The sequence below is a fragment of the Manacus vitellinus genome, unplaced genomic scaffold (genome assembly GCF_001715985.3).
Source record: "Manacus vitellinus isolate BGI_N305 unplaced genomic scaffold, ASM171598v3 scaffold_58_pilon, whole genome shotgun sequence".
Taxonomy (NCBI): Eukaryota; Metazoa; Chordata; class Aves; order Passeriformes; family Pipridae; genus Manacus; species Manacus vitellinus.
The window spans coordinates 1,214,833-1,239,076 of NW_021940671.1; the positions used below are offsets into that span (position 1 = coordinate 1,214,833).

Consider the following 24,244-nt stretch of genomic DNA (forward strand, 5'->3'; position numbering starts at 1 on the left):
CCCTGCCCACTGTGCCCTCCCAGCACAGTGACCCCCTGCTATATTGATATTCCTGTTTCCATGCTTTACCCACAGTATGTTGGAGCAGGAAATCAACCCAGATAAAGCTGCTTTTTAAGCCTCCTGCCAAGCTGTCCCTCAGTAATCCTGTATCAAGTGGTCTGCAAGATGCAATAGGGAAGGAATTGTCTGTGGTTTAATAAAGGAATATTGCAGCTTGTTGTGACATTTGGGCTTTGCTTTTGGGGGGCTCCTTTTTTTTGTTTTTTTTTTCTCCCTGCCTAAATGAGCCTCAACTGCTGTATTGTCACTTAACCATTGTCAGCTGAGATGTAAGAAGTCTTGTGGAAAACAGGTTACTGTCACCGATGTGCAGGGCTGCAGTAGTTGTAATTGAAGCAATTTTAATGAGTTTCAGGGAAAAAATCTGAATCTGGTGAGTTCAGAATAAATTACCACAAGGCTTTTGAGCTGCCCTTTGGTGGTTGTACAGGGTTTGCATGCTGCAGTCTGGAATATAAAAATTAATTTACAAGGTACAGGTTTTATGTTCCTGGATAAAATGAGAACTTCAGAGAGAGCTGCTGTAAAGATTTGTCATCCAGTTCTCTATTTGTAGTATGATTAGAAAAAGAATTAGCAAATGGCACTGGAGAAATGGACACTCATGATGACACACCTGCCTTCTTTTTCCTGATTCCAGGGCGTATTCCCTTGTGGATTCCAGTCAAGTGTCTACCTTCCTGATTTCTATTCTCCTCATAGTCTATGGCAGTTTCAGGTAAGATTTTTCCTTAAAGTTCTGTAAAATTTTTTATTTTTCAAATAAAAATATTGCAAATGACTGAATACAGTTTATGCCTTTTAGTTCATAGTACTTTTGTCCCACTGATGGCTGTGATGGAAATGAAATAGTTTTGCTTCTGGAAAGGAAATGGAAAAGGAAGAAACAGTAGCTGGGGCTTCTGAAAGATGTGACTGCATGTCAGAGTACAAACACGTATGAGATAACTGAAAAGTCAGTCTCTGAAGACAGCTCTGTAAAATTGTATTCTAGAGGGTATTAAAGGATTGTTGAGAGAGATAGAAGGGAATGGTCTGGATAGCAGAATTTTATCTGTGGTTCAGTGTTGGGTGATGGAGCATGTCCTCGTGGAATGGCAAACAAGGCCTGGCACACAGGTCCCACTGCTGTTTGCTCCAGCCTGGGGAACAGCTTAATACAGGAGTGGGGAAACTGCAGTGCTGAATTCCAGCAGAGCATCTGAGAACTGCTGCAGGATGAGTTTGAATCTTCAGAAAAAATTTGCCTCATTTTAGGAGACTTGAGCATAGTTTAGAGAAAACACAGTTGTCCCTTTAGACTTGCACATGGTATTGTCCAGCTTGTTGCACTGTAGTGGCACCTGAGGAATGAGGCTCATCCTGACATTAAAAAAAAAAATCATAACATGAAAGTATTATTTTTTTAAAACTTAGATACAGCATGTTTTTCTTTCTGCTCCTTGAAGAGCAGTGCTTCATTTCACAAGTCTGTGATAAAAGGCCATCCAGTCAATGCAGAGTCTCTGAACTGCTGTGAGTGCTCCTGAAGTCGATGATAGCTGTGGTCATACACATGATGAGAGTTGCAGCTGTCAGGATAAGAGGTTTTATATCACCATCATAAGTTAATAAAGTCATATAATGAAAGAGCCAATTTTTTGCCAGAGCTGTCTGTTGTTGATAGCAAGCATTAGGTAACAGCACTGCTGCTGGAATTAAAATAGAAGGCCTTAGGAAAACAAAATCTAGAGGTGATTAGAACAAAAAGTAATAGAAGGTTGTATTTGTTTAGTTTTTTCTTCACGTTTTGAGTTAGATTAGCATTTAGTTGTGGGACTAATTAAATTATTAACTATTGGAATTTATGCAGTTGTGTGAAAAGGAACTGTGCATCTGGCTGCAAGAAGCTGTAGCATTTATTAAAATTCAATTATGAGGACATAATGCAATATAAAACAGCAGGAGTGCTTGAACTTCAATTGCTTGTCCTTCCTGGAGCTCCTTGCTCTTAAAAATTTTCCCCTGCTGTTTGCCATCTTATTTTGTATCTGCACATGCCCTTTTACCATCTTGTCCTATGCTTTACATTTAAAACTACTCACATAGCAAGGACTGTGAACTTCAGAGCAGTCCAACTTCCCCAATGAAGTGGTGCAATGGTGATGGATACAAATCCCTCAAGGAAATGTCCTGTTCTAGGCCACTTGTTTGCATGTATCCTGAAAACCCCAAGATGCAACCTGTTGTAGATCAAGATGGGGTCCCATATGTTTAAAATTACTTTCCTAATTAATTTCCTGTATCAGTGTCTTTAGCAGTTGTCTGAGCTAAACCCCAGAGTTCTGATGGAGACTTGGACAAGCTCCAGTTCTGCTCAGTCAAGGATGAGGTCAAAACCAGTTTTATAGAGAAAATTTTACAGTGGTGCTGACAAAGACACAATTACATTATTTAAGAAATTAAAGAGTGGTAGTAAGTTACAAAATTATATTCAATTGGAAATTCCTAAAGAAGTAAAACAAAAATTTCTGTTGAAGGGGTTGAATTTTCTTAGGAAAGTGTCTTGCTGGAAAGATGAAAGTTACAGCTTAGGGTGCTTGTTCTCATATGACAGCAGTGATGTCACCTAGACTTGAGTGCTTTGTCTTTAAAGGAGCTGTCACGAGACAAAAAGAAAATAGCACTCCTTAGTTAACCTCTGTGTGGCAGAAAGTGGGTTTGGTTTCTGATTTTCAGTTGGAAAGAAGCAGGTACAGTTATTGTGGTGTTGCTGGCAAGTGACTGAAACAGAAGTGCAGTAATAGGATCAGAAAGAATTGGGTGGGTGAGTCATTAGGATAAAATCCACGTGCCTGGTGGATCTAATCTAATGCAGGAAGTTTCGGGGGAATGAAGGAAAGCTTTGGTCCAGTGTCCTAGTTCACACAGACAGCATTTGTCCAAAACCAAAACAAACCAAAGTATCCCAAACCCTCAGGATAGCCAGGAGAGTGTCTAATAAATCCTGGGCAAAGCCCACATCTAGAATGAAGTGCAGCTGGTAGAGTTGAGTTCCCCTTCTCTGACTGTGGATGAACGAGCATTGCCTTCCAACGTTTGTTCCGGGTCAGGAGTTTTAGCTTCCAGCCCTTTGGAACGTCTCTGCCATGCACACTCTGACTGTCTCTCGGTCCTTGAACTTGACATACTTTCATTACTGACTGCCAAAGGGGCAAGGCTAATCCTTTAAACCCTCACAAGCTGTAAACGGGAGCGTGCAAGTATCTGTGTTAGTTATGGATTTCTAAAGAGGTGAGCTCAGCTTGAAACAGGTTGTTTCCTAGGGCAGGGCAGACACCTATTCTTGTCCAAATGCTTCTCTGGGACTTAAATGTTGGGGTTACTTTGCAGGCAGGTAACAGCTAAATCTTTTTCTATCCTATCACTTCCCCAGACTTGGTGTCTCAGCTTATGTAAAGCCAGATTAAACCCAGAATGTACCCGTCCCAGTACCTGCTTTTAAACCAAAGCAAAGCATGGGATGAACTGGAGTTTTCCATCTCCAGGCTTTGGGTATCCAAAGCATTTGTAAATGGAAAGTAGCTCACATGGTGAACTTAGAGTTCATGTGAACATGGAGTGCTTCTGGTTGGATTTACAGCTTGGCATTCCCACAGTCCCAGTGCTGTCAGATGGTGACTGTCCTCACGAGCAGAGCAAGAAGGAATTTCTTCGTGTGTTGTGTCTGCAGGCGCCTCTGTAGATACATCCTTGCTTTCCTGCTCCCTCCATTGTTCCATACAAACATGTCCTGCGGGGTTCCCTGAGGCATGGCTGCAGTGGAAGTGATCCACAGCTGAATCTGAGCTTCCATGACAGTGACGTGCCAGCAGCTTACTCATTCCTGTGGCCTCAGCGTGACCCTCCGGAGCGCTTCCCTGCGGGAGGGACTCCTGCCTTTGAAACACTGCGCTGGAAATCCTCCCACATGGAGCTGTGGGGACCCACAGGAGGAACAACAGAGCAGTTCAGTGCCCTATGGGAGGTGCTGGCCCAACATTCCCTTTGGAAGCTCAGGAGAAACTTGAACAAAACAGCAAATGTTTCCCAACTTGCCATTTCTCTTCAGTCGAGTAGTTTGGAGAATCTTTTTTTACAATATAATTTTTAGCTTTCTTGGAGGGTGTTTTGGTGATCACTTCTCAATTTTTTTTATTATATTAGTGATAATCTGTAGCAGAGGGAAGAGCCAAATCATAAAACAGTTGGTGAGTTGGCTTGGATCAGTAGCTGTGTTGCTAAGTGAAAGTAATTTTCTAATTTATACTTACTTTTGAGGCAGGGATGTTTTAGGTAATAATAATTGCTGACACCATTGCAGTGAAAGGAGAGGGGCTGAGGTTGTTTATGAGCAGTAGATCTAATAGTTTTTATTTCCAGTTTTCTCTGCTGATAGCAATCCCTTAAATTATGAGTTGCCTGATGCCACTGGGAGAATGATGGTGTGAAGTTCTTGCTAAACTGTGCTAATTCAGAGGGGAACAGAACGCTGCACTGAGAGAAGAATGATGTTGTTTGCCTGAATCTTGGAGCAAGGCCTGGAGGGCTGTCAGCCTCCTCCCAGATTTTTATAGCTTGAGAGGAAAATTATGAAGCTACAATGGATAATGGGGGAAAAGGGAGCGTGGATGAGGGATGGAGGCACTCCAAACAAGAGGCAGAGCAGAGAGATCTTTAGAAGAACAAGCTCAGAACAACAGATTAATAGGTTAGAATTTTAGTGTTCTCCATTGCCTCTTTGTATGTTTGATAACTCTTTGGGTGATGATCCATCATCTGTGTACAAGTACTGTATGTCTGAAGTGGAAGCTTCCTCATATTCAGCCTGAGCCCAAAAGCTGCTAAAATCTCATATCACTGTTGGGGAGCACTTGCTTAATAGAAGCAAAGGAAACAAACCAGTTCTATACTGGAAGAGCCTTTTCCTTGGGTTTGTGTAATGCAGTGAAGGTGCTCAACCCCTCTGTCCTTAATACACCCCACCTGTCTTGGTCCTGCAGGCCTGGATGTGCTTGAGTTTGGCTCTGGGACTGCAGCACAGACTCACTCACCTGTGCATTGCAGTGGGTGATCAATGCACTGAAAGGAAATAGCTCTGATGCCCCTGGAATTGTTTAGAAGATCGTGGTGTATTTATTACTTGTCTGATAAATTAATCGAATTTGTTTACTTAGCATAGCACAGTTACAGCTAAACTTGAGAAGGAGTTAATACCTGTTGACCTGGAAGTTTTATTGAAATATTTGGATGCTGCTGCAGACTTAAGACAAGACCAGTGCTTCTGGTGCTTCTCTGTAGCTTATTTGAATAAATAAATATGCAGCTAAATCATGGATAACATACGTGCATCTGAATGAGAAATTCTCATGGTAAACTTGATTGCTGGTATTTTTATTAAAAAGTGTGTAGAATTTAGTGGTAGAAAGTACTGCTGGTCAAAAGAGACCTTAAGTGAAATTCCCCTGTTTCAGAAAGTCATGCCAAATCTGTTAGAATATAATTTACAAGTTATATCAAAGTGAAGGACTGTGGCAAAAGGAGTAGAGTACTGTGTCATTTTGGAACTTTTTAGAAGTGTGTATATCAAAATGAAAAGATGACTCAATAACAGCTGAGCTGGCTACACAGGGGAGTGTTGTCAGCTCCTGTGGATTAATTAAATTATGTCAATTTGTGCTGTTTATTCAAAGCTTCCTCTAGGTATCTGCTCTGGGTGTATGTAAAAATCTAGGCTTTGCTGAAGTTTTTTCAATGGAGTAAGGCCTTACATTCAGCAGACAATTTACTTGTAAGCTAGTTTGGGTCATCATTCATAGCAACATTTAGAGGGAGGCAATAATATTGTCTTAAAAATTAAACCAATAGTTAAAATTGAATGAAGAGGAACCAAATGAGAACTTGGAAAGAATTCAAATTCACCAGAGAACTGAAATGTTTACTGTGCTTCCATCATGTTCTACACTTCCCAGAAATGCAGCTAACAACAAAGCACAGCAAAGATATTTAACACTCCCCAGTGCAGGCACTGGTGAAAGGTCTCACTGTCAGAACCTGTGATTTGGTGCCTTATCTGTAACTAAGCATTTCATTTATCCTAATTTGCTGGAGTGTTTGGTGTAGTTTCTAATAACCAGCATTGCAGGGCTTTTTTCAGGGAGAGGGTGGCAGAATGGGAATGAGACCAATGGGAATGAGCCTAAACAGGAGTTTAAATCTTCTCTGTTCCATTTGCTTTGCTCCTGCAGGTCTCTGAACATGGACTTTGAGAATCAAGACAAAGAGAAAGACAACAGCAGCACTGCTGGGTCCTTCAATGGCAACAGCACCAATAACAGTAAGGGTCAGCTTTTCTCCTTGTCTTCCTTCCCTCACTTGTGTCCTGTTCCTTCTGCTTCCCCTGGGTGTGTGTTCCAGCTGCTGCATTCCAGATTCCCCTGATCCCAGGGATCCCTGGGCACTTCCCACCTTGCTGGGCCCTCTCACTGCTCTCTGTGTCTGGTCTGTGCCCGTGGAAGCCTCTTTTTAAACATCAACATTTCTGTAATGTATAAAAATTGCATGTGCACAATTCGTCGTGTTCTGCTGGAAATGGAAACAGCTTTGCTTTGGAAAAGCCACCCCAGAGTGAGGAGGGGATGTAATTCCTTTCTGTCTGGCTGGGATGTGTTGGCCAGTCCGGGGGCAGGGAGAGGCCGTGGGGTGCTCTGACAGCCCCCCGAGGATGATTCAGCCTTGTCAGTGGAGAAACTGAAGAAGAGAGTTCACAGGGCTTTGGGCAACTCATTTATAATGGACAAAAAATACGTGTCTGCACTGTCTATTCAGAGTGGGATTAACATGTCAGCTCCTGTGGGGGGACTGTCCCCTCTGTGGGCTATAAATAGATTCCAGGCAGCTTGGCCACTGGAGATGCACTGTTCTGCAGGTAAAAATATGGAAGTGAACAGTTAGAGTGGAACACACTGTGCACAATGTGCTGTAAATTCACACCTGATTTTACCTTATAACAATTTATGTGGCCATCTTCTGAGAATGGGCTCTAGAATGAAATATTTTCCTCAAATATAGAAGGCAGGAGTGAGATAAGTGAGAAGCCCTGTGCATGAAACCCTGAATGCCAAGCTTGTTTTGTTTAAAGTAAGAAATATAGCTTTAAAATTATAAATTAAATAACATATGTTTTATGTGTCTCTTGCTTTTTTTGCCTTTTTTAAAATAGACTCTTGGAATTTACATAGTTGTCAGACACTGCTTCTGTTGGCAGCACAGAGCAAAGAGGTTGCTGTGCTTGGTGATTCAGCAATGAACAGTTGAGGCTTTTGGCATCTGGGCAGTGAGGGAAGACAGTCTGGGGCTGGGAAATAAGCACATTAAGGGGATTAGCTGTCAGAATGATCAGAAATGAAACGAAGAGCCCTGACATTTAATGCTGCAGGCACTAATTCCCAGATGCCAAGGTGGTGTGTAGTGTGTCATTTCTGGGGTTTTGTTGTGTTCAGTTTTTCCCTTGAGAAGTTGAAGGGCATGGGAATAAATGTGCTTTCTCAGAGCAGGAGAACCAGATCTAAGTCACAGATTAGGATTTCTGTGTCCTCACACTGTCATCACTGCACTGTCTGTATTGCACTGTACCTTTTTGTACCAGACCTCAGCAATGCAGAAATCCCAAGGGACTGAGTTCCTCTGCTTTTTATTTTTAAAATTTACTGTGCTGCTTATGTTTAAGAATAACAGATCGCGACATAAACTAATAAATGGGTTACAGTGCAGGTGTCACAACTTCCCTGCTCATTGTTTAGCTTCTCTTTTATGGAAATGGTTGGATATTTATGACAGAGAGGTTGTTGTGAGCGTGTTTCATGGGAGTGTGAGGTTTTTCAACATAATCAGATACATTGGTAACTGAGTTGTGCAGGTAACCTGTTATTTAAAGACACGTTCTTACACAGAAACACACACACATAAGCAATATGTGTGTATATTTTCCTGTGTTGTTATATCACTATATTCTGCTTGACAATCTAAAAGCCTATCCTTAAGATCCTTAAAACCCCCTTCATACAGCCATGTCTAATTATTTTGGGATACCACAGTGATATTCAGCTGGTTTTATATCTCTTCTAGGTCTGAGTATTGTATTATTTTTCACCAGTCACTTATCAAGTGACTATTTCAGATGTTACCTGATTTTAGTGTTTTACAAGAACAACTGTGTCTTATATTTTTAATTGGGTTATTGCTTACAGCTTCTATCCCCTCCAGGGATCAAATGTAAATACAGCTACAGAGACTGGTTAATTGTTGGACTGTGTGGGAATAGATGGGCTTCTCAATTTTGTTAGTAATTCTAAAAACTCATGGTAAAATGCAGTAGAAAAAGTCCTGTCCCATTATTAACATCCCCAGTGGTTACACTGCAGGCTTGAGGTGGGGAAATAATAAAATACTTCAGTATCTGTGCACTGTTTAAAATTGCTGCCAACTATAAAATGTGAACCTGAGTTCATGGTGGTTTTTAGCAGAAAGGGATTGTAGAGCTCTGCTCTGAGCTGGGGGTTTCACAAACAGGTAAATGTGATTTTTGGAAACCACCTATTATTGTGAGGCTTGATGTTATCTGGTGACTGCAGCCTGTGATGCAATTTAAGTGCCTGGTGGCCTTCACCCAGGTGGAATTTAAAGCTGTGGCACCCTTTGCATGAGCTGGGACAGCCTGACACTGGTCAGGCTCTTCCCCTCCTGCTGAGGGGTTCAATAAACCTTTCCTGTGCTCTGCCCTACACATTTCTGTGTCTCAGTGTAAAGTGAAGCAAACATATAACTGCTATGTCCTAATCCCTAAGTAATGTTAATTTTCATAATTTGTTATTCGTTCTCTCTGTGGCACAAGTGAGAATTCCTGCATTTTCTTCCAGCCCTTGGGTTCTGCAGGGCAGGGCTGTTGCTGTGCTGGCCCAGCCGGGGCGTGTCTGCACAGACCCCTGGACCTGGCTGTGACAGAGCCCCAGGATGTGGGGGTGCAATGGAACGTGCTGTCAGAGCCCTCCCTCGTGCTGCTGAGGGCCAGCTGGGAGTGTGTGTGAGAGTCAAGTGTCCCTTCTCTCTCCTGCAGGTATTCAAACCATTGATTCCACCCAGGCGCTGTTCCTGCCCATCGGAGCCTCCGTGTCTCTCCTAGTTATGTTCTTCTTCTTTGACTCAGTTCAAGTTGTCTTTACAATATGCACAGCAGGTGACTAAGGTTTTTTTTTTCTCTCTAAGAGTTGGAATAGAACAGAAAGTACTGATGTCATTACATTTTGTTGATAAGAATTGTAATACTTGCCCCAGTACGTTAAAAAAAGAATAATCAGATTTCACAGTTGTATTTCCATGTCTCTGTAGCTATAAATAAAGTGATAAGTATTATTTGAGAAGTATTTTCCACTTAGAGATTTGCTAAACCTTCTGAACTATAAATTGCCAGAACTTTAAAGATGCCAGATGTATTATTTTGCATGAAGTTCACTTGTTTATAAATTGGTGCTCAGAACTGTGTGTGGTATTTCATAATTCAGATACTTTATGGGAAATAACTCTGGGGATCCTGCCCAGAGACTTCTTTTCCTAGTTTAATTTTGCTTTCGTGCAGTTTTTCTGTTTCAAGAGTACTTGTGGTCTCATGAGCATTTGAGTGTTAGTCTTTTGCACTGCTTGAATTTAGAACAAAATTGAAACAGTTATCTGCGAAAAAATTGCAAATCCTCCACTCGTGTTTACTGGTTACATTTTGTCATTTAAATAAATACCAGGGCTTCACTTTCTGGAAAATTTTGGCCTTTTGATCTTTTTGCAATTTTTCAAGAGACCAGCTACTGTTGATAGTAGCAAGATTCTTCCTACTGCCCCAGAGATGCAGCAGCTTCTAAAAATTGTACTCAGTCCACATACTGAGCCCATAAAGCTTTTTAAACCCCCAAATACCTTTCATCCTCTCCCACTTCACATATTTTCATTGCAGGCTTTTCCCTCATGATTTAACTCCTGAGCTGTGCATCCTCTCCAACCTCCTAAACAGGGCTGATGTTAATGGGTGAAATGTGAATCTCTAGTCTTGAGACTAATTGTACCCCCTGTAGAGGCCTGTTGAATTCTGCTTTTTAACTTTGACCTGTGACACACATCTTCTTTCCTATTAAAAAAAATACTTCAGATTAATTCTACTACATGCTAGATATTAGGGGAATTTACACACAAGTATACAAGATATTATAAGGGAAGATCTATGTCAAAAGATAAAATCGGTCAGGGTTCTTGGGCCATTTATTTCCCACATGACCTTGACATTTGTAACATTTGTGTGTGTAACTGCAGGATCAGTTGGGGCTTGTTGCAGGTTCAGAGGATTGGGGATCAGTGCTCCTGGGTAACTTTGTTCTTGAACCTGGTTTTATGGTACTTTTGTGCTTTTCCCTGGGCTTGCATCAGAGAGTGTTGTTAAGCCCAGAACCTCTGAAATGCAAAGTGTCCTTAGAGGCTGTTCAGCAGGATGGGGACCCTGCTGGAGTTGGGAACCTGGCACTGGTCTTGGACTTGGTCCCTCTGTCCCCTGAAGCTGAGGTTGTGCTGTGTCAGTGTGTGCAGCGTTGCCACACTCTTCATTCTTGCCCTGCCCATTCTGCTTTTTGTCCCCCTCTTGGAAATACTGACAGAACTCTGAGTTTTCCTGGTGCTGTTTACATGCAGACACTTCTTAAATTTTCTTTTTAGATTATTTGATCTCTCCTTTTTTTTGTTTTGTTTTGTTTTTAACCTTCCTCCCACCTGAAAGGAAAGATGTGGTTTGACCAAACCAATTCCTTTTTCCAGTTGACTGAAACTGTGTTCTGAAGAGAGTGTTTGACTCCTCATCTTCATTGAGAAGAGAAAAAAAATCCCCTTTAAAAACCAGCAGCAACCATCCCAATTTTTAAAGGAATAAGTAGAGGACAGCACAAAGATCTGATCTGAAGGATGCAGAAGGTTTCAAGTGCCTTCCATTTTCATGTCAGTGTGTTCTTGCTGCAGCAGTTTGGGATGTGCTGCTGACATGTCTGTGTCTCCACGCCCTCGAGCTCCAGCCTTTTAAACAGCCCTTTAAAAAAAAATGGAAGGAAAAATGATTATAAATACCAGCAGTTCCTAAACGCTTTTACAAATGTGTGGGTGGGATAAGTATGCTGCCTGAAAAAGAAAATGTTTATGGAAATAGTCTGTTTGGATATTTATGTCTTTTTATCGTCCTGGTTTCAAAACCTTAAAGCACTTTGTGTTTTAAAAAAGTGAAGTTGCCAGCTACTGGCTATAACTTATTTGAAGTTGTACTGTGTTTCAGTAATGAATAAAAAGGTTTGAGTGAGATGGGGGAAAAAATTACTATCTGAGTTAAAAAGTGGGAAAAAAATCCTTTATTATGCTCTTAGTCTGTGTTGGATGTTGAAGAATTTTCAAAGAGTCTCACAACCAGTTTGTAGTAAGATTTTTTCCAACTCCCAGAATATGTGAAAACTGTTTTTCTTGCTGACACAATCATGAATAGATTCAAGACTTTTTTTAAGGTTTGGGGATGGGGCATTGAATTCCTTTGAGAGCTTTCATTTCATTGAAGTCTGAAAGCCACTGTTCTGCAGAAAACCTCAGAGCCTTGAGCTGCTCTTGCTGTAATAACACTGAGCATATGATAATAGGACATTGTTGCAAGAGCTTTTTCCACTTGGAGAAGCCTGTTTGTGTACTGTAGAAATCAGATCTGAATGTCCTAACATTACCTCTTCTTCTTTTTGTAGTCCTTGCAACAATAGCTTTTGCTTTCCTTCTGCTCCCGATGTGCCAGTACTTAACACGACCTTGCTCACCTCAGAACAAGTAAGGACCTGAGCAATCCTTTGCTCCTCTTCTTGTGTGTTGTATTTCTTTCTTTTAAAGAGAATTCTCTAATGAGCATTAACTTCAGGGCTGTTGTTTGTGCCTGGTTTTTGTGCCAACACCGTGCTTCCACTTTGAAAGTAGGAAGCACGATTTCTGCAAGTCACTGGCCCTTGCCAGCCTGGGAAATGTGATACCATTGCAGGGGACTCGATTTCCCAGCAGTGGTTTTTAGTAAGTTTGGCTTATTTTGGCTGAGATTTCAGAGTTTGGGATTTGGGTATTGGATTTTAATGTTCGTTAACACCGGGCTCTGGATTTTAATGCTGCCTCTTCTGGGGACTGTAGTTACATCAGTGAAAATTACAGCTGTTTGGAAACTAATTTTATTTTTTAACCTTGTGACTGGAGTTCATGTTGCTAAAAGCACTATCTTAGGTGGTGGTAGGAAAATAGCATGGTTACAATTTCAAGAGAGGTGCCAAGATTTACAGGGCTTTTTCCATCTCTGCAGTTCATGCTTTATACACACTGTTTGAATGTGAGGAAAGCTTTTATTTTGTTGCTGTTTTGGTACCTACTTGTGGCAAAGGAACTTCCCTTCAGTTGTTCTTGGCATCTTTCATCAGCAGTTGAACCTTGTTCCAAGTGTCCATTTTCTGCTCTTTAAATGGAAACACAAAGCCCTCTGGCTGATGTTTGTGTTGTTCCCAGGATTTCCTTTGGCTGCTGTGGGCGTTTCACTGCTGCTGAGTTGCTCTCGTTTTCTCTGTCTGTGATGCTTGTCCTTATCTGGGTCCTGACTGGCCACTGGCTCCTTATGGATGGTGAGTATGGGAATTAAGGGGCTTTACTGCTGGTTTGTGCCTGTTCTGACACATCAGTCACTGGTGATGATGGGTGAAATTTGCTGATATTAATGGCTTGCTGAGCTGTGGAGCAGAGTCCCTGAAAACAGCCAGGAACACGCCAGGGGAGTGCTTGGGACACCTGTTTTTCTGGTTTGTAAAAGCTTCCAAGGAAGTGCCAGAACACTCATGAAACATATTCCACCCCTGTGTGGTGTGGGGTGAATCGCCAGATTGAGTTAAAGAAGTGTGGAGACAGTGGTTGTTTGTGGTTCATGGCTTAATCTTAGCAATCTGGTTCATTTTTGCTGTGCATCTTGTTGTTTATTGGTTCAGATGATCAAATAATTTGTTGTGAGGCAGCTCACAGGAGCTGCTTGTCTTTGATCTTTGTGCTGCTTGCCATGGGTGGTGAGATGGTGCAGGTGGCAGGCGGCCAGTTGGCTTGGAGGTGTGAGTTATTGGGGTTTTTTCATGCTGGTTCAACTGAATTCCCAGCTTACTGTTCCGAAAAGGAGCTTTCCTCCTTCCCTCCTGCCTTCCAAATCTCTTGTGCTGGCTCTGGCACTCACTCAATCACATGGTGAGCTGATTGAGCTCACTACAATGGCAGCGTGCTCGGGTTTTGCCAGGCTGTTTTTCTGCTGCTGAGTGAGATGAATTGGATTATTGTGCAGTCAGGTATGTGCTAAATTTGGCCAAAGGTACGTGGCAGCATGCTGGGATCTGAGGGGATGGTGTGGATATGATGGCAGAGGCAGGAAGGGGTCGGCAGGAGCAGCACCTCTGCTGCTCAGCAGTGTCGGCGAAACTGGCTTAGGACATCCTGTAATGGCACCCCGGGGTCGTGATTGCTTGAAGAAAAATTGCTGGAACAACATCACCTGCCCTTGAAATTGTTCATCACAATAGAAAACATTCATCCCATCAGCTTCCAGCTCCTCCTAAACCAGGCAGCAGCAGAGGCAAGTCCTTAGCACGGAAGCCTCTCCTTGCACCTTCATTCTTTCTTTTGTACAAAGGCACTGTGCTTCATTCATGCTTTTTGCTGCTTTAAAAGTCCCACCTGTTGTATGGAAGGGGAATACCTTTTAAAGTACCAGATTACTAAATGAGAAAAATGCAGACCAAGTTTGTTTTGTGATAAGCAGAGTGGGCCACCATGAAATCAAGGGTGACTTTTGATCTGCAGTAGCTGCAAAGCCAAATGGAATGTCAAGTGTGGATTTTGGCAGAGTCTGAAGAGTTGTCTACACTGAGATATCACCAGAAGCATTTAGTTAAAAATAGTTATTTTTGTGAGTGCTTCAGTCTGACATCATGGGCTTCGAGGTAATTCATCTGCAGAGCTCTGAGCTGCTGGTGCAGTGATTCCTGGCTTTTATTTCTCTTGGAGGTTGATTATGATTTACTGAATTGTGTTGCTACTGTCTCGCTTTGAAGTATTTTATGTAATTTGTATGAAGGCAACTTGAACTATATAGGTGATCCTCCTGTCATTTGTTCAAATCCAATTAAATCAGTGTTTGCCAGTGACATTGAACAGGAACAGCATTTATTGGCCTTTGTCAGGGAAACAGAGTCTGCAGCTTTACTCCTTGGGCTGTGGGATCCTATCACTCTGCCTTTAGCTCTGCTCTGCTGTGACCCAGTAATGCAGACCCCAGTGACTCCCGTCCCTGTGGGCAGTCAGCACACGTATCCAAGTGCAGCACTCCTGTCCCTAAGGCAGTGCCTGCAGCTGCTGGGTGTGCAGGGCCCGGGGAGGATCCTCTGTTTGGCAGAGAATGGACCAGATGTTGTGACCATGCCCGGGAGGAGCGGGGCGGGTGTTCCTCCTGAGTTCTGGCTGTGTGGCTCCTGGCTGTGCAGTTGGTTCTCCCTGTGTGAGAGACCTTTCTGCTGGAGAGCTGAGGAGAACACAGGAGCAATACTCCATGGTGATTTCCTGTCCTCACAAAACCAAGGTGTCCCACCATGCCCCCACCGGCACGGCCGTTGGTTGAATGGCTTCTGGGGCAGGGATGTGTTACAGGGTACAGTGAGCAGAGGTTGTCTCGGAGGTTGTTCTGGCATGTGGTGATGCACATTTATAGGTCTTGAAATGCTCGTTTCTCAGAGCAGATTGTTTGATGACAGAATCCCCTGGTAAAGCCTGGGTAAAGGCTTTCCTCTATAGTGGACAGAGCTGGAGATGCACAGTGGGAATGCTGTAGATGGATGGAATGTCTGCAGTTACAGAGTGAACTGCACAGGCACAGATACCCCGGGAACTGCTGCGTCAATGGACAGATCCACGGCCTGTGTTCTTATTTGCTCCCTTTAAAATACACTTTGGTCAGATCAGAACCTAAGTACCTGTGTCTTTCAAAGGTCAGCTGTGGCCTGTGGGGGAGGTTAAATCCTCCCCAGGTCGCATTGTGCTTTGTAAACCAGACCCCACACCAGCAGCATCTGGGGCTGTCATTGCTCTGGGTGCAGGAGGGCAGGGGAGCTGCCAGAGTCTAATCACATATGCAAGGATATTCTTAATCCTCAGAATATCCCTGTTCCATAAGGAGTGTGCTTGCAGGGACTCTGGATTTAATTAGTTTTGTTAATTGAATGTTAACTCTTCCAGTTAATTCTTTCTTACTCAGCTTTCTTAAGCCAATGCCCAGCACTTCCAAACCAGGGCTGCCATTTGTGTGGCCACTCTACCTCTTTTTCTCTTCTTTCTCTCCTCTTTGTTTCTATTTTTTTTTTTTTTTTTATAATTTGGAATATATTTCAGTGAAGATCTACCTTATTTGTTTGTCAACACCAGCTTGGACAGGACTTTGTTTCTCTCATGATTTCTGGACTCTTCCATTGGCAAAGGGAGCTGGCCTCCATTTAGAGAAGCCCGTCGGTGGTTTGGCTGCTCTTTGGCCCATATTCCTCACACTTGCTCCCAGGCATTCTTGCTTCCCTTGTTTTTTAGCCTTACCAGTATTTCCTAAAGCTGTTGCAAAACTGTGTAATTATTACAATGTGTATTTCGCTGTCAGCTGAAGGATTTTTTTCCTTCTCCTTTTCTACCCGGTATTTGCGTGGTTTGATGAAAGTGCCTTATGCTTGTGTTCATTTCAGTGACAGAGAAATGGAGTGTGTGAACAATAGATAAAACTTCTCACTGGTTAAAATATTTCAACTTCTGGTTAATTATAACCTGGAAATCCTCTCCTAAATACAGGCTTGCTTGAGCTATTATTAACATTGGCTTTAGAGAAACCTCTTTGATTTAAGACAGACTGTACCCTTGTATTTGCTCTTCTGCCAGAGGAAGTCTGTAACTGAGGGCTATATTGAATTACTGAATGCAGTTCTTTTTTCTTGCTGCTTTGCTGTGTCAAATTCTTTAAACCTTGGTAACTTGCTTACATTTTGTAGCTGGTTTCAGTTGTGCAGTGTGATTTAGGGTATGTTTTTATCTGAGTAATCCCACCCCTCCATTAAAACTGGCAGCTCTGACAGTGGGTGTTGTGTCAGCTCTCAGATCAGGTGGGTTTGGCAGAGGTGCTGGGATGCAGCCCCTGGCACTGCAGGCAGCCAGGGTGGCAGGGGACTGGGGGCACGTTTTTCCCTTGAATCCATATGGATGTTTCCTTAGTGGTTTTTATGGAAGGACTCCCCAGCTCTCAGGTGAAATGCAAGTGTGAGATGGTTTCACAGTCCATAATTACAGTGTGAGAATCCAAAGGTTAACTTGTACATTTTGGCCAAGTCTAGCTGTCCCACTGGTGGGCATGTATGTCATGGATCAGCTTTCCCTGCAGTTCCACTTGGCCAAAATGGGATTGTAACTTCTTATAAATTCTGTGTCATGTTAGACAAAGACATTTTGTTGACAAATGTCTGCATGATTGAGTGTAATCTGGTCCCAACTGAGCTCCATTATTCCTTGTAAATAGACTGATATCACAGATAAAAGCTGATTTGCTTTTTAAGGTTTTTTTTTTTTATTTTTTTTTCTCGTAAGTATCTCTGTAGGGATTTACTTGTAACCAGCTGTGGAGTATCTTTGGTAGCTGAGGCTGGGCTTTAAGAAGCAGAAAATTACACAGAAGTGAAGACTGGGATTTTTGTTTTAGTTTAACATCTTGCCTTTCTACTCTGACAGAATTCCCCTGGGAACAAAATGAACATCTGAGCTGCCTCGTGTCATTCAGCTCATTGATCTGGCTGAAAACTCACCCTTGGGAGAGGGGTTAGGAAAAGACCCATATTTTTTTCCCTGTCAGTAGCTAGGCTTTCACACAGGTTCTTGGGAAATCCCTGGATATCTAAATGATGATGTTTCGTGGTGTTCTTGCCCAGTCTTGCCCAAGCAGAAGGTTGGTTCGAGGGGTTTTTGTCAGACCAAGTTCTAACATGTCACATCACTGTGCTATTTCTGAATTAAGAGTCAAGGATTTTATTTATTTGGGGCATTTACTAGAAAACCTCCTAATAATGTAAAAGTAGAGGTTTATGTTTGGGGCACAAAAAATCCAAAGTTGTTTTGTTGCTTCTGTTTTTAAGTGGGTAGTCAGGGTTGTAGAGGGGAGATGGAGTCTCTGGGACACAGGACATGGAACATTTCTTTGTGGTGGGTGGTGGAAGCCAAGTGGAATGAGTGGTTGTGCCTGCAGAGGGATCTCTGCTTCCATGGGCACACATTTGCAGTTGGCTACTGAATGTATTTTGACTTTTCTTAACCTTGGTAACAAGAATTTCACTGGCTGGAAATAGCAGACCGTCATCTAGTGCATGCAGAGCTGCACAGGTGCAAACAGAGGCTTCCTCAGGGTTTTGGGGGGGAGATCCTGGCTTGGGGGTGGTGGTTTTTTGTTTGTTTTGCTGTTTGTAATGAACTAATGATGTCTTGCATTTTGTAGCTCTGGCTATGGGCCTGTGTGTTGCAATGATAGCCTTTGTTCGGCTGCCGAGCCTGAAGGTTTCCTGCTTGCTGCTCTCTGGGTTACTAATTTATGATGTCTTTTGGGTAAGTGTTTGGTTTGGTTTCACTAAAACTGTTTTTATCCTTTGGATTTGTAATAGGCCTTGGGCCAGTTTTACATCAGTTGTGCTGGTATGAAGTTGATGAAATCTGGCAAAGCCAGATCTCACCGGCTTCAGTGCTCCATTCTGAGATGTTGAATTCTACAGCAGGATACGGAATTATTTCCTTGCTAATTAGTTGACAAAAGCAGAAATATGATTAGAACATTTCAACTTTCACATATTATTTAAAAAAAGAAGTTGGACCTGGAATTTTGGAAGCTGCTGAAGATCAGAACAAGCATTTCCAAGTCCACACAAAGCCGTACACAGAACAAAAATGTGCCAGCTTCTGATTAGCAGAGAAATCTGCAAAACAAGAATGCAAATTGATCTGTAGCCAGGAAGGTTGGCATAGAATCTTAGCACACTTCAACAAGAAACATGACAGAATGTACTTTGTAACAGCAAAAGGGTTTTGTTTCACCTTTGCATAACAGCGAGCGCTGATCCAGGGCAGCGCCCACTGACAGCTCTGGCAGGCAGGCACTTTCCAGGGGCATGAGCTGTAGTGTAGAGCCTGTTGGAGACCAGGGCTGCCTCATCCCATTCAGGAGTGAGCACTGTGCTCACCTCTTCTCTGCTCTCCAGCTTTCTCCTGTTTTTAGCCTCCTGTTCCCCGCCTCTGTCATCCGGCACCACCTGTTTGTAGCCCAGACAGATCCTTTGTGAAGGATCTCAAGATACTAATCAGTGACTTGATATCAGAAAGTATATTCCAGTTATCCTTGAGGATTAATAGTGTAAAAAGCTCCATCTGAGTTTTTGAAATGCTTTTGCCTTTTAACATCATATACAACATATGTGCATGGAAAATTTGGACAATAACCTTTCTTTTCTTGAACAAGCAAAGCAAAAATAGATGCAGCTTTGAGTTGCTGTGGAATTGCAGTTTGTAACTTCTGATTTCCTTGTTCCATAGGTCTTTTTCTCTGCCTACATCTTTAACAGCAATGTTATGGTGAAAGTGGCCACACAACCAGCTGATAATCCCCTGGACGTGTTATCCCGGAAACTTCACCTGGGACCAAACGTGGGCAGGGATGTTCCCCGTCTGTCGCTGCCTGGTAAACTTGTATTCCCAAGGTAAAATCAGTGGATCTTTTACTAGATTATATGAGAAACATTTTCCTTCCCTGTACTTAGTAGAACTAATTCTGTTGGAAATTCTCATCTTAGTTCCCTGAATAATTGCAGGAATTGGGAAGGATTAGAAACTGCTCTAAACAAGGGCACCTTACTGGGCAGGAGCTGTGCTGGGGGGAGATGATTCCACACCTCCCTGCTCCAGGGGTTCCTTGCTGGCTCGAGTCTGTAACCAGACACATGCAGGCAGCTCAGTGCAGCAGCAGCAGGCAGTGGGTTCTGTTGGTGTATTTACTCCTGTTTCTTTAGATGTTGGGATGCTGAAATCATAGAGATAAGAAGTTCATTGTCTGCAGTGATAAAAACAAAATTGTTCACTTTGTCAACTTTGTGATAACTCAATTTGCCTTTATTTTCTTGAAAAAGATACCTTGGATTTAAGATAATGGACAATTTTAGTTCTTAGTCTACCTCCCAATTGGCTCTTTTCTGGGAATCTGGCAAGACTATAGTTTTCTGTTTTGTCTGAATGAGGCCAAAGGTCTGAGAAGTCAAAACTGAGAGTACTGCCCTGTGTTAGATCAGTGTGCACGGGGATGGAGGTGCAGTGTCTGTCAGTGTTAATCAGTCGGATAAAAGGGCCAGCTGGTCCCTCCCATCAGCTGAGAAGAGAGAGAGCTGAAATACTGCACTGATGGATCTGTCTCATTGAGTGAGTTAAGGGCAAAAGCAGCTTAAACACTGCTGGGAGAAGGAAACTGGGGTGGAGTAACACGTCATCCCTGCCAAAATGGGTTTGTGTAAAGCTGAGCTGAGGTGGTGGAGAAATCACTTTGGAAAACTTCAGTAGCCAGCATTTAGCTCCTGCTACATCCCAAGTTTGCCAGGGAAAGAGGGGATGTGCCAAACGAAGCTCAGACCAAAGTGGAGGAGTCTAGAGCTTGTCACTTTTTGTTTTGGGCGTGAACCTAATTCCAGTTGCTCTCCAGTTCCACAGGCAGCCACTTCTCCATGCTGGGGATTGGAGATATTGTGATGCCAGGGCTCCTGCTCTGCTTCGTCCTGCGTTACGATAACTACAAAAAACAAGCCAACAGTGACTCCTGCGGTGCCCCAGGACCAGGGAACATCTCTGGGCGGATGCAGAAGGTCTCTTACTTTCACTGCACACTTATTGGCTATTTTGTAGGTGAGTAATTAGTGTAATATGGAGAGCTGCCCAGTGGGCAGATGTGGGATTATTGTAGTAGGGTTAAAAGAAGATGATAGCAAGTGTAAAGAGGCTTTAAGAGGATGTTTGGTTATGTTCTTTTTTAATCCTCTTCTCTTTGGGTTTATTGGCATGGTCTAGGGAGAAAAACCCTTCAACAATCTTCCTTTTAAGATTTTTTTGTTGTTGTTGTATTTTATTTAGAGGATGAAACAGATTATCAGTGTGTTTTTGTTAGCACTTACTCTTTGCTTCACTGTCTAGTGTCGTAGCTCATACCTGGGTTATGGTAAAAATATGGGAGTTTCCAGATTAATTATGCTGTTCAAAAATACATACTACATCTAGGTAATTCATCTAAATAATTTCTGCATTTTTGTATTCTGCTGTTAATGATCTCTTAGTTAGATTCTATACGTTAATAGTACATACAGAAAATCATCAGTAGTCACAAATGGAATGCTGGTTATAATTTGCTGTAGCCAGCCCTCTGCTCCCTAACATAAAACAGGCTTTTCCCTCAGGTCAGGACATGTGTGTGCATATCCTGACCTCCTGCAGTCCTTCTGAGGATGAAAAGGAAAGATTCATTTCCTACCTGTAGCCTTCCTCTCACCCATCATTCCCCCAGTGTTCCCTTTGGGCAGGTATCCAGGAGAGTCATTCCTGGTGTGTGCAGCCCTTCCTCTGAGCCCCCACTGCTCAGGCCAGGGCCTCACACTGACAGTCTCCAGAGGTGCCAGCCCTGGAGCAGCACTTCAGTGTGGTGCAATTCCCCCTTCACCTGCTGTTGCATTCTGTTTGAGTTCTTCTTGGGTTAGTCTGGAGAGTCAAAACCAGAGCCGGTGGCCCCATGCAGCCTAATATTCAAACAGAATAATTTGTCACTGTTTGGTTTGTTTCAGTTGCAATCAGGAAGAGCAAAACAGAGAGAAGTGACTTTTCCCCTCCTATTTAAAATGGTGGATGAAATGCTGAGAACATCCACATGCAACCTGGAGATATTTATAGTGCCTTTTTTCTCTTGCAGGTCTATTAACTGCAACAGTAGCTTCTCGTATTCACCGGGCAGCCCAGCCTGCCCTGCTCTATTTGGTACCATTCACTTTATTGCCGCTCCTCACCATGGCCTATTTAAAGGTAAGAGGGGATGGCACGGGGGCAGCAGGAAGCCCAGCTGGCAGCAGGGTCAGTGTCCTTGCAGTGGCAGCAGCTCTCAGGAGGATGATGAGTGTCCCTGAGAGCTCTGGCCCAGAGCTGAGAGACCACTGCTCATCATTTCTTACTGAGAGAGGAGTTCCTGAAATAGAAGATAATTTAGGTACATAAAGTACCAGTAATTACAAACTCACTAAATTCTAAAGTATTAAATGCTGTTTTAATTAAATAAGTGAGTTTGTCCTTGTCCAGCTTGTCATGAAATACCACATGGACAAAGGCTGAGCAGCAGTCAGAGAGGCAGAGCCTTGTTTGCCTGTTCCCAGTCACCTGTTCTCAACAGAAATTTTAGAGTGTACCGTTCAAGTTGAAACACACATCTGGCACTCTGCAGAGCAGAACATAGGAAAGGGCAGGATTTTCCACCTGCATCATTATTTCCTTCCCATCAGAAACCCCTTTTGGGTAGATCTGCTGCCAAAATAAGTCGTTCTGGCCTGACAGGGAAAGGATTTTTTTTTTTGTCTTTGTTGTAACTTGCAAAACAGGTGAAGAACAGGTTTGCTCTAAGACACGCTTGCAATTCTGTGTGCATTTAAAATGTGATTCTAAGCAGAGTTCAGAGTTTCTGAGGACACTGTCCTTGTGCTGTTCCCCTGCCCAGGGCGATCTACGTCGCATGTGGTCTGAGCCTTTCCACTCCAAGTCCAGCAGCTCCCGTTTCCTGGAAGTATGATGGAACGGACAGGAAGTGACCTGAACTTCTGCCTTGGTCCTTTTCACTTTAACTTGTGGCTTTGTTGTCTCCTAAAGCTGGACTGGCTGGGACTTGGGAAGGTACCAATGATGGGACTTGTATGAAAGGACTTTGTATTAAAGGAGGGAAAGGAACAAAAGCGAAGATCCCGGAGCTCCGTGTGACTCCCGATCTCCTGCAGATGTGGAGTTGGGGACCCTTTGTGCAACTGCAGCCACTTTCCTCTTTTCCTCACTCAGATGGATTAGTACCAGACTATTACATTTGTGAGAGAGGAAGAGACAGACTTGAAACTGAAAACGGCTTGAAGTCGTTCAAAAACTCGTGAACACTAAACACAAACACGGTTAAAGAAACTGAAGCTTCTTCAGAGAACCCTCGTGGACATTGGGACCAGTCTCCTGCGGGACTTCGGTTTTGAAAAGAACTGAGACAGAAGGTCTTCTGTCACAATATTGGGTTTTTTTGATTTATTAAATATTTCCTGTGGTGTGAGGTTACTTATTAAATCCACAGACATTGAGTGACTTCTTGCAGTATACATATAAAAATTTGTTGTAACAAGTTACATTTCCACCCAGATGTCATGTTGCAGTGAAAAAGGGCACGATTTTTATACATATATATATACACACATATAGATATATATATGAATAAATAAAAAGGAAAACCTGCTAAGATCATGCTGTGTAGCAGACAGGGGCTTGCTGTAATTTTTAGCATGTAGCACAGTTACTCTGGCTTTATGTATATGGATCTACAATGAGCTGCTGTTTTTTTCCCCCTCCTACAACTGAACCTGCAGTTTAAAACCAAGTGTAGTATTTGTACTGGTTGTACCATGGACTTTAGGGGATATTTGGTTTGATCAATGTAGCAAACTAGGGAAGAAAAAAGTTCAAACCCAGCCCTGTGTGTCTGAGGGGGGAGGAGGTGGGGGTGTCTTTTTTCTTTTTTTTTTTCCCTCCCTTTTTTTATTTTCATTTTTTACAAACAGCTCCCTTGCAGGTTTTTAGTAGTTCCTTCTTGACCCAGTGCATGTATTATAGCAGCAATTGTCTTTGTGCTTTCTGATCATAGTAATGTATCACTTGTAAATACATTTTTTCTATTTTCTATTTTTTTGTATTTTTTGCATTTTGTTTCATTAGTGTGCTGTATTTTTCCATGCCCCTGCCCCTTAAAGAAAACAAGAAAAAAAAAAAAGGAAAAAAGAAAAACTGTCCTTTACTGTTGTGACTGGTTGGAGTTTGTGTGTTGACTGCTTTGTACCTGTAGCTTGTTAAAATGTGGATTTTATTCTTTTTTCTTTAAACCAGCAGTTCCAGTTGTTATTTTATTGACTGAAAGGCTTTCCTGAGGTAACTAAACTTTTTTCCCTTAAAGCAGTGTGCCAAGCTGGGTGTGGGGAGCTCTTCCCAAAAGCTGGTAGCTCATTGACAGCAGCTGAGAATTGTTGGTGGGTGGGGAAGGAGGAATGTTCAACAGTGACTCTGACTGAGCAGGGACAGTTTGGGTCTGGTTTTGTTCTGGTAGGTGAGGAGGGTTTGGTGAAACACCTGATGCTCTGCCCAGCTGGGGCTACAGCAGGAGCATATTGGGCATGGCAGGAAATTTCATCCAGCCATGGGTGTGCACTGTCATTAGTTAATGTCATTAATTAACACCCTCCTCTGTTCTCAGGCAGCTCTGGCACTGATGGCAGAGGAGCTGACGGGGCTGATGCGTCTGAGCGGGCTGGGACACGACACACCTCCAAGACAGCTGGAACACCCCAGGAAACAGTAAGAAACAGCTCAGCCATCTGGGGAGGCCCTAAGATTTAGCAGTGTGGGTGGGTGGGTGAGTCAGGGGAGATGCTGGGACTTTATTTTTTATTTTTTATTTATTTATTTATTTATTATCACACCACCACCACTCCTCAGTTCTCTCTCTCTTAGCTGAAACCATTCCCTCCAGCATGTGCCTGCAGTGTGCATTGTCAGGTACCTGTCACTTTTAAAGGAATTAGTTTTTAACTAAAAACCTGCTTTTTTCTGTCCATAGCAGTTCTTAGATCCCAGACTTGCTAGGGACAACAGAAAGGCGAGTTTTCAGCTACACACCTCAAACCAAAGGTGAATAAAATATTCAGCAGGGTATTCAGAGAAAGAAAAA

At 42.8% G+C, this 24,244-nt stretch overlaps 1 protein-coding gene across 1 annotated transcript; it reads left to right on the top strand.

Moving 5' to 3' along the window:
• The first annotated feature begins 697 nt into the window (after positions 1–697).
• On the top strand, positions 698–23,309 carry SPPL3 (signal peptide peptidase like 3). Its single transcript, XM_018081913.1, has 10 exons — positions 698–781; positions 6,330–6,418; positions 9,197–9,316; positions 11,889–11,967; positions 12,682–12,794; positions 17,714–17,820; positions 18,799–18,962; positions 19,952–20,151; positions 21,203–21,312; positions 21,995–23,309. The coding sequence occupies exons 2-10, from the start codon at positions 6,340–6,342 to the stop codon at positions 22,064–22,066; spliced, it is 1,044 nt and encodes a 347-aa protein (XP_017937402.1). The 5' UTR covers positions 698–781; positions 6,330–6,339; the 3' UTR covers positions 22,067–23,309.
• Positions 23,310–24,244: the final 935 nt, after the last annotated feature.

Excerpts from the sequence above, each read along its gene's own strand:
- SPPL3 (XM_018081913.1), top strand. The coding sequence starts at position 6,340 with ATGGACTTTGAGAATCAAGACAAAGAGAAAGACAACAGCAGCACTGCT. Across the intron at positions 6,419-9,196 it reads TGGCAACAGCACCAATAACA|GTATTCAAACCATTGATTCC; the intron begins GTAAGGGTCAGC and ends TCTCTCCTGCAG. Across the intron at positions 18,963-19,951 it reads GGTAAACTTGTATTCCCAAG|TTCCACAGGCAGCCACTTCT; the intron begins GTAAAATCAGTG and ends GTTGCTCTCCAG.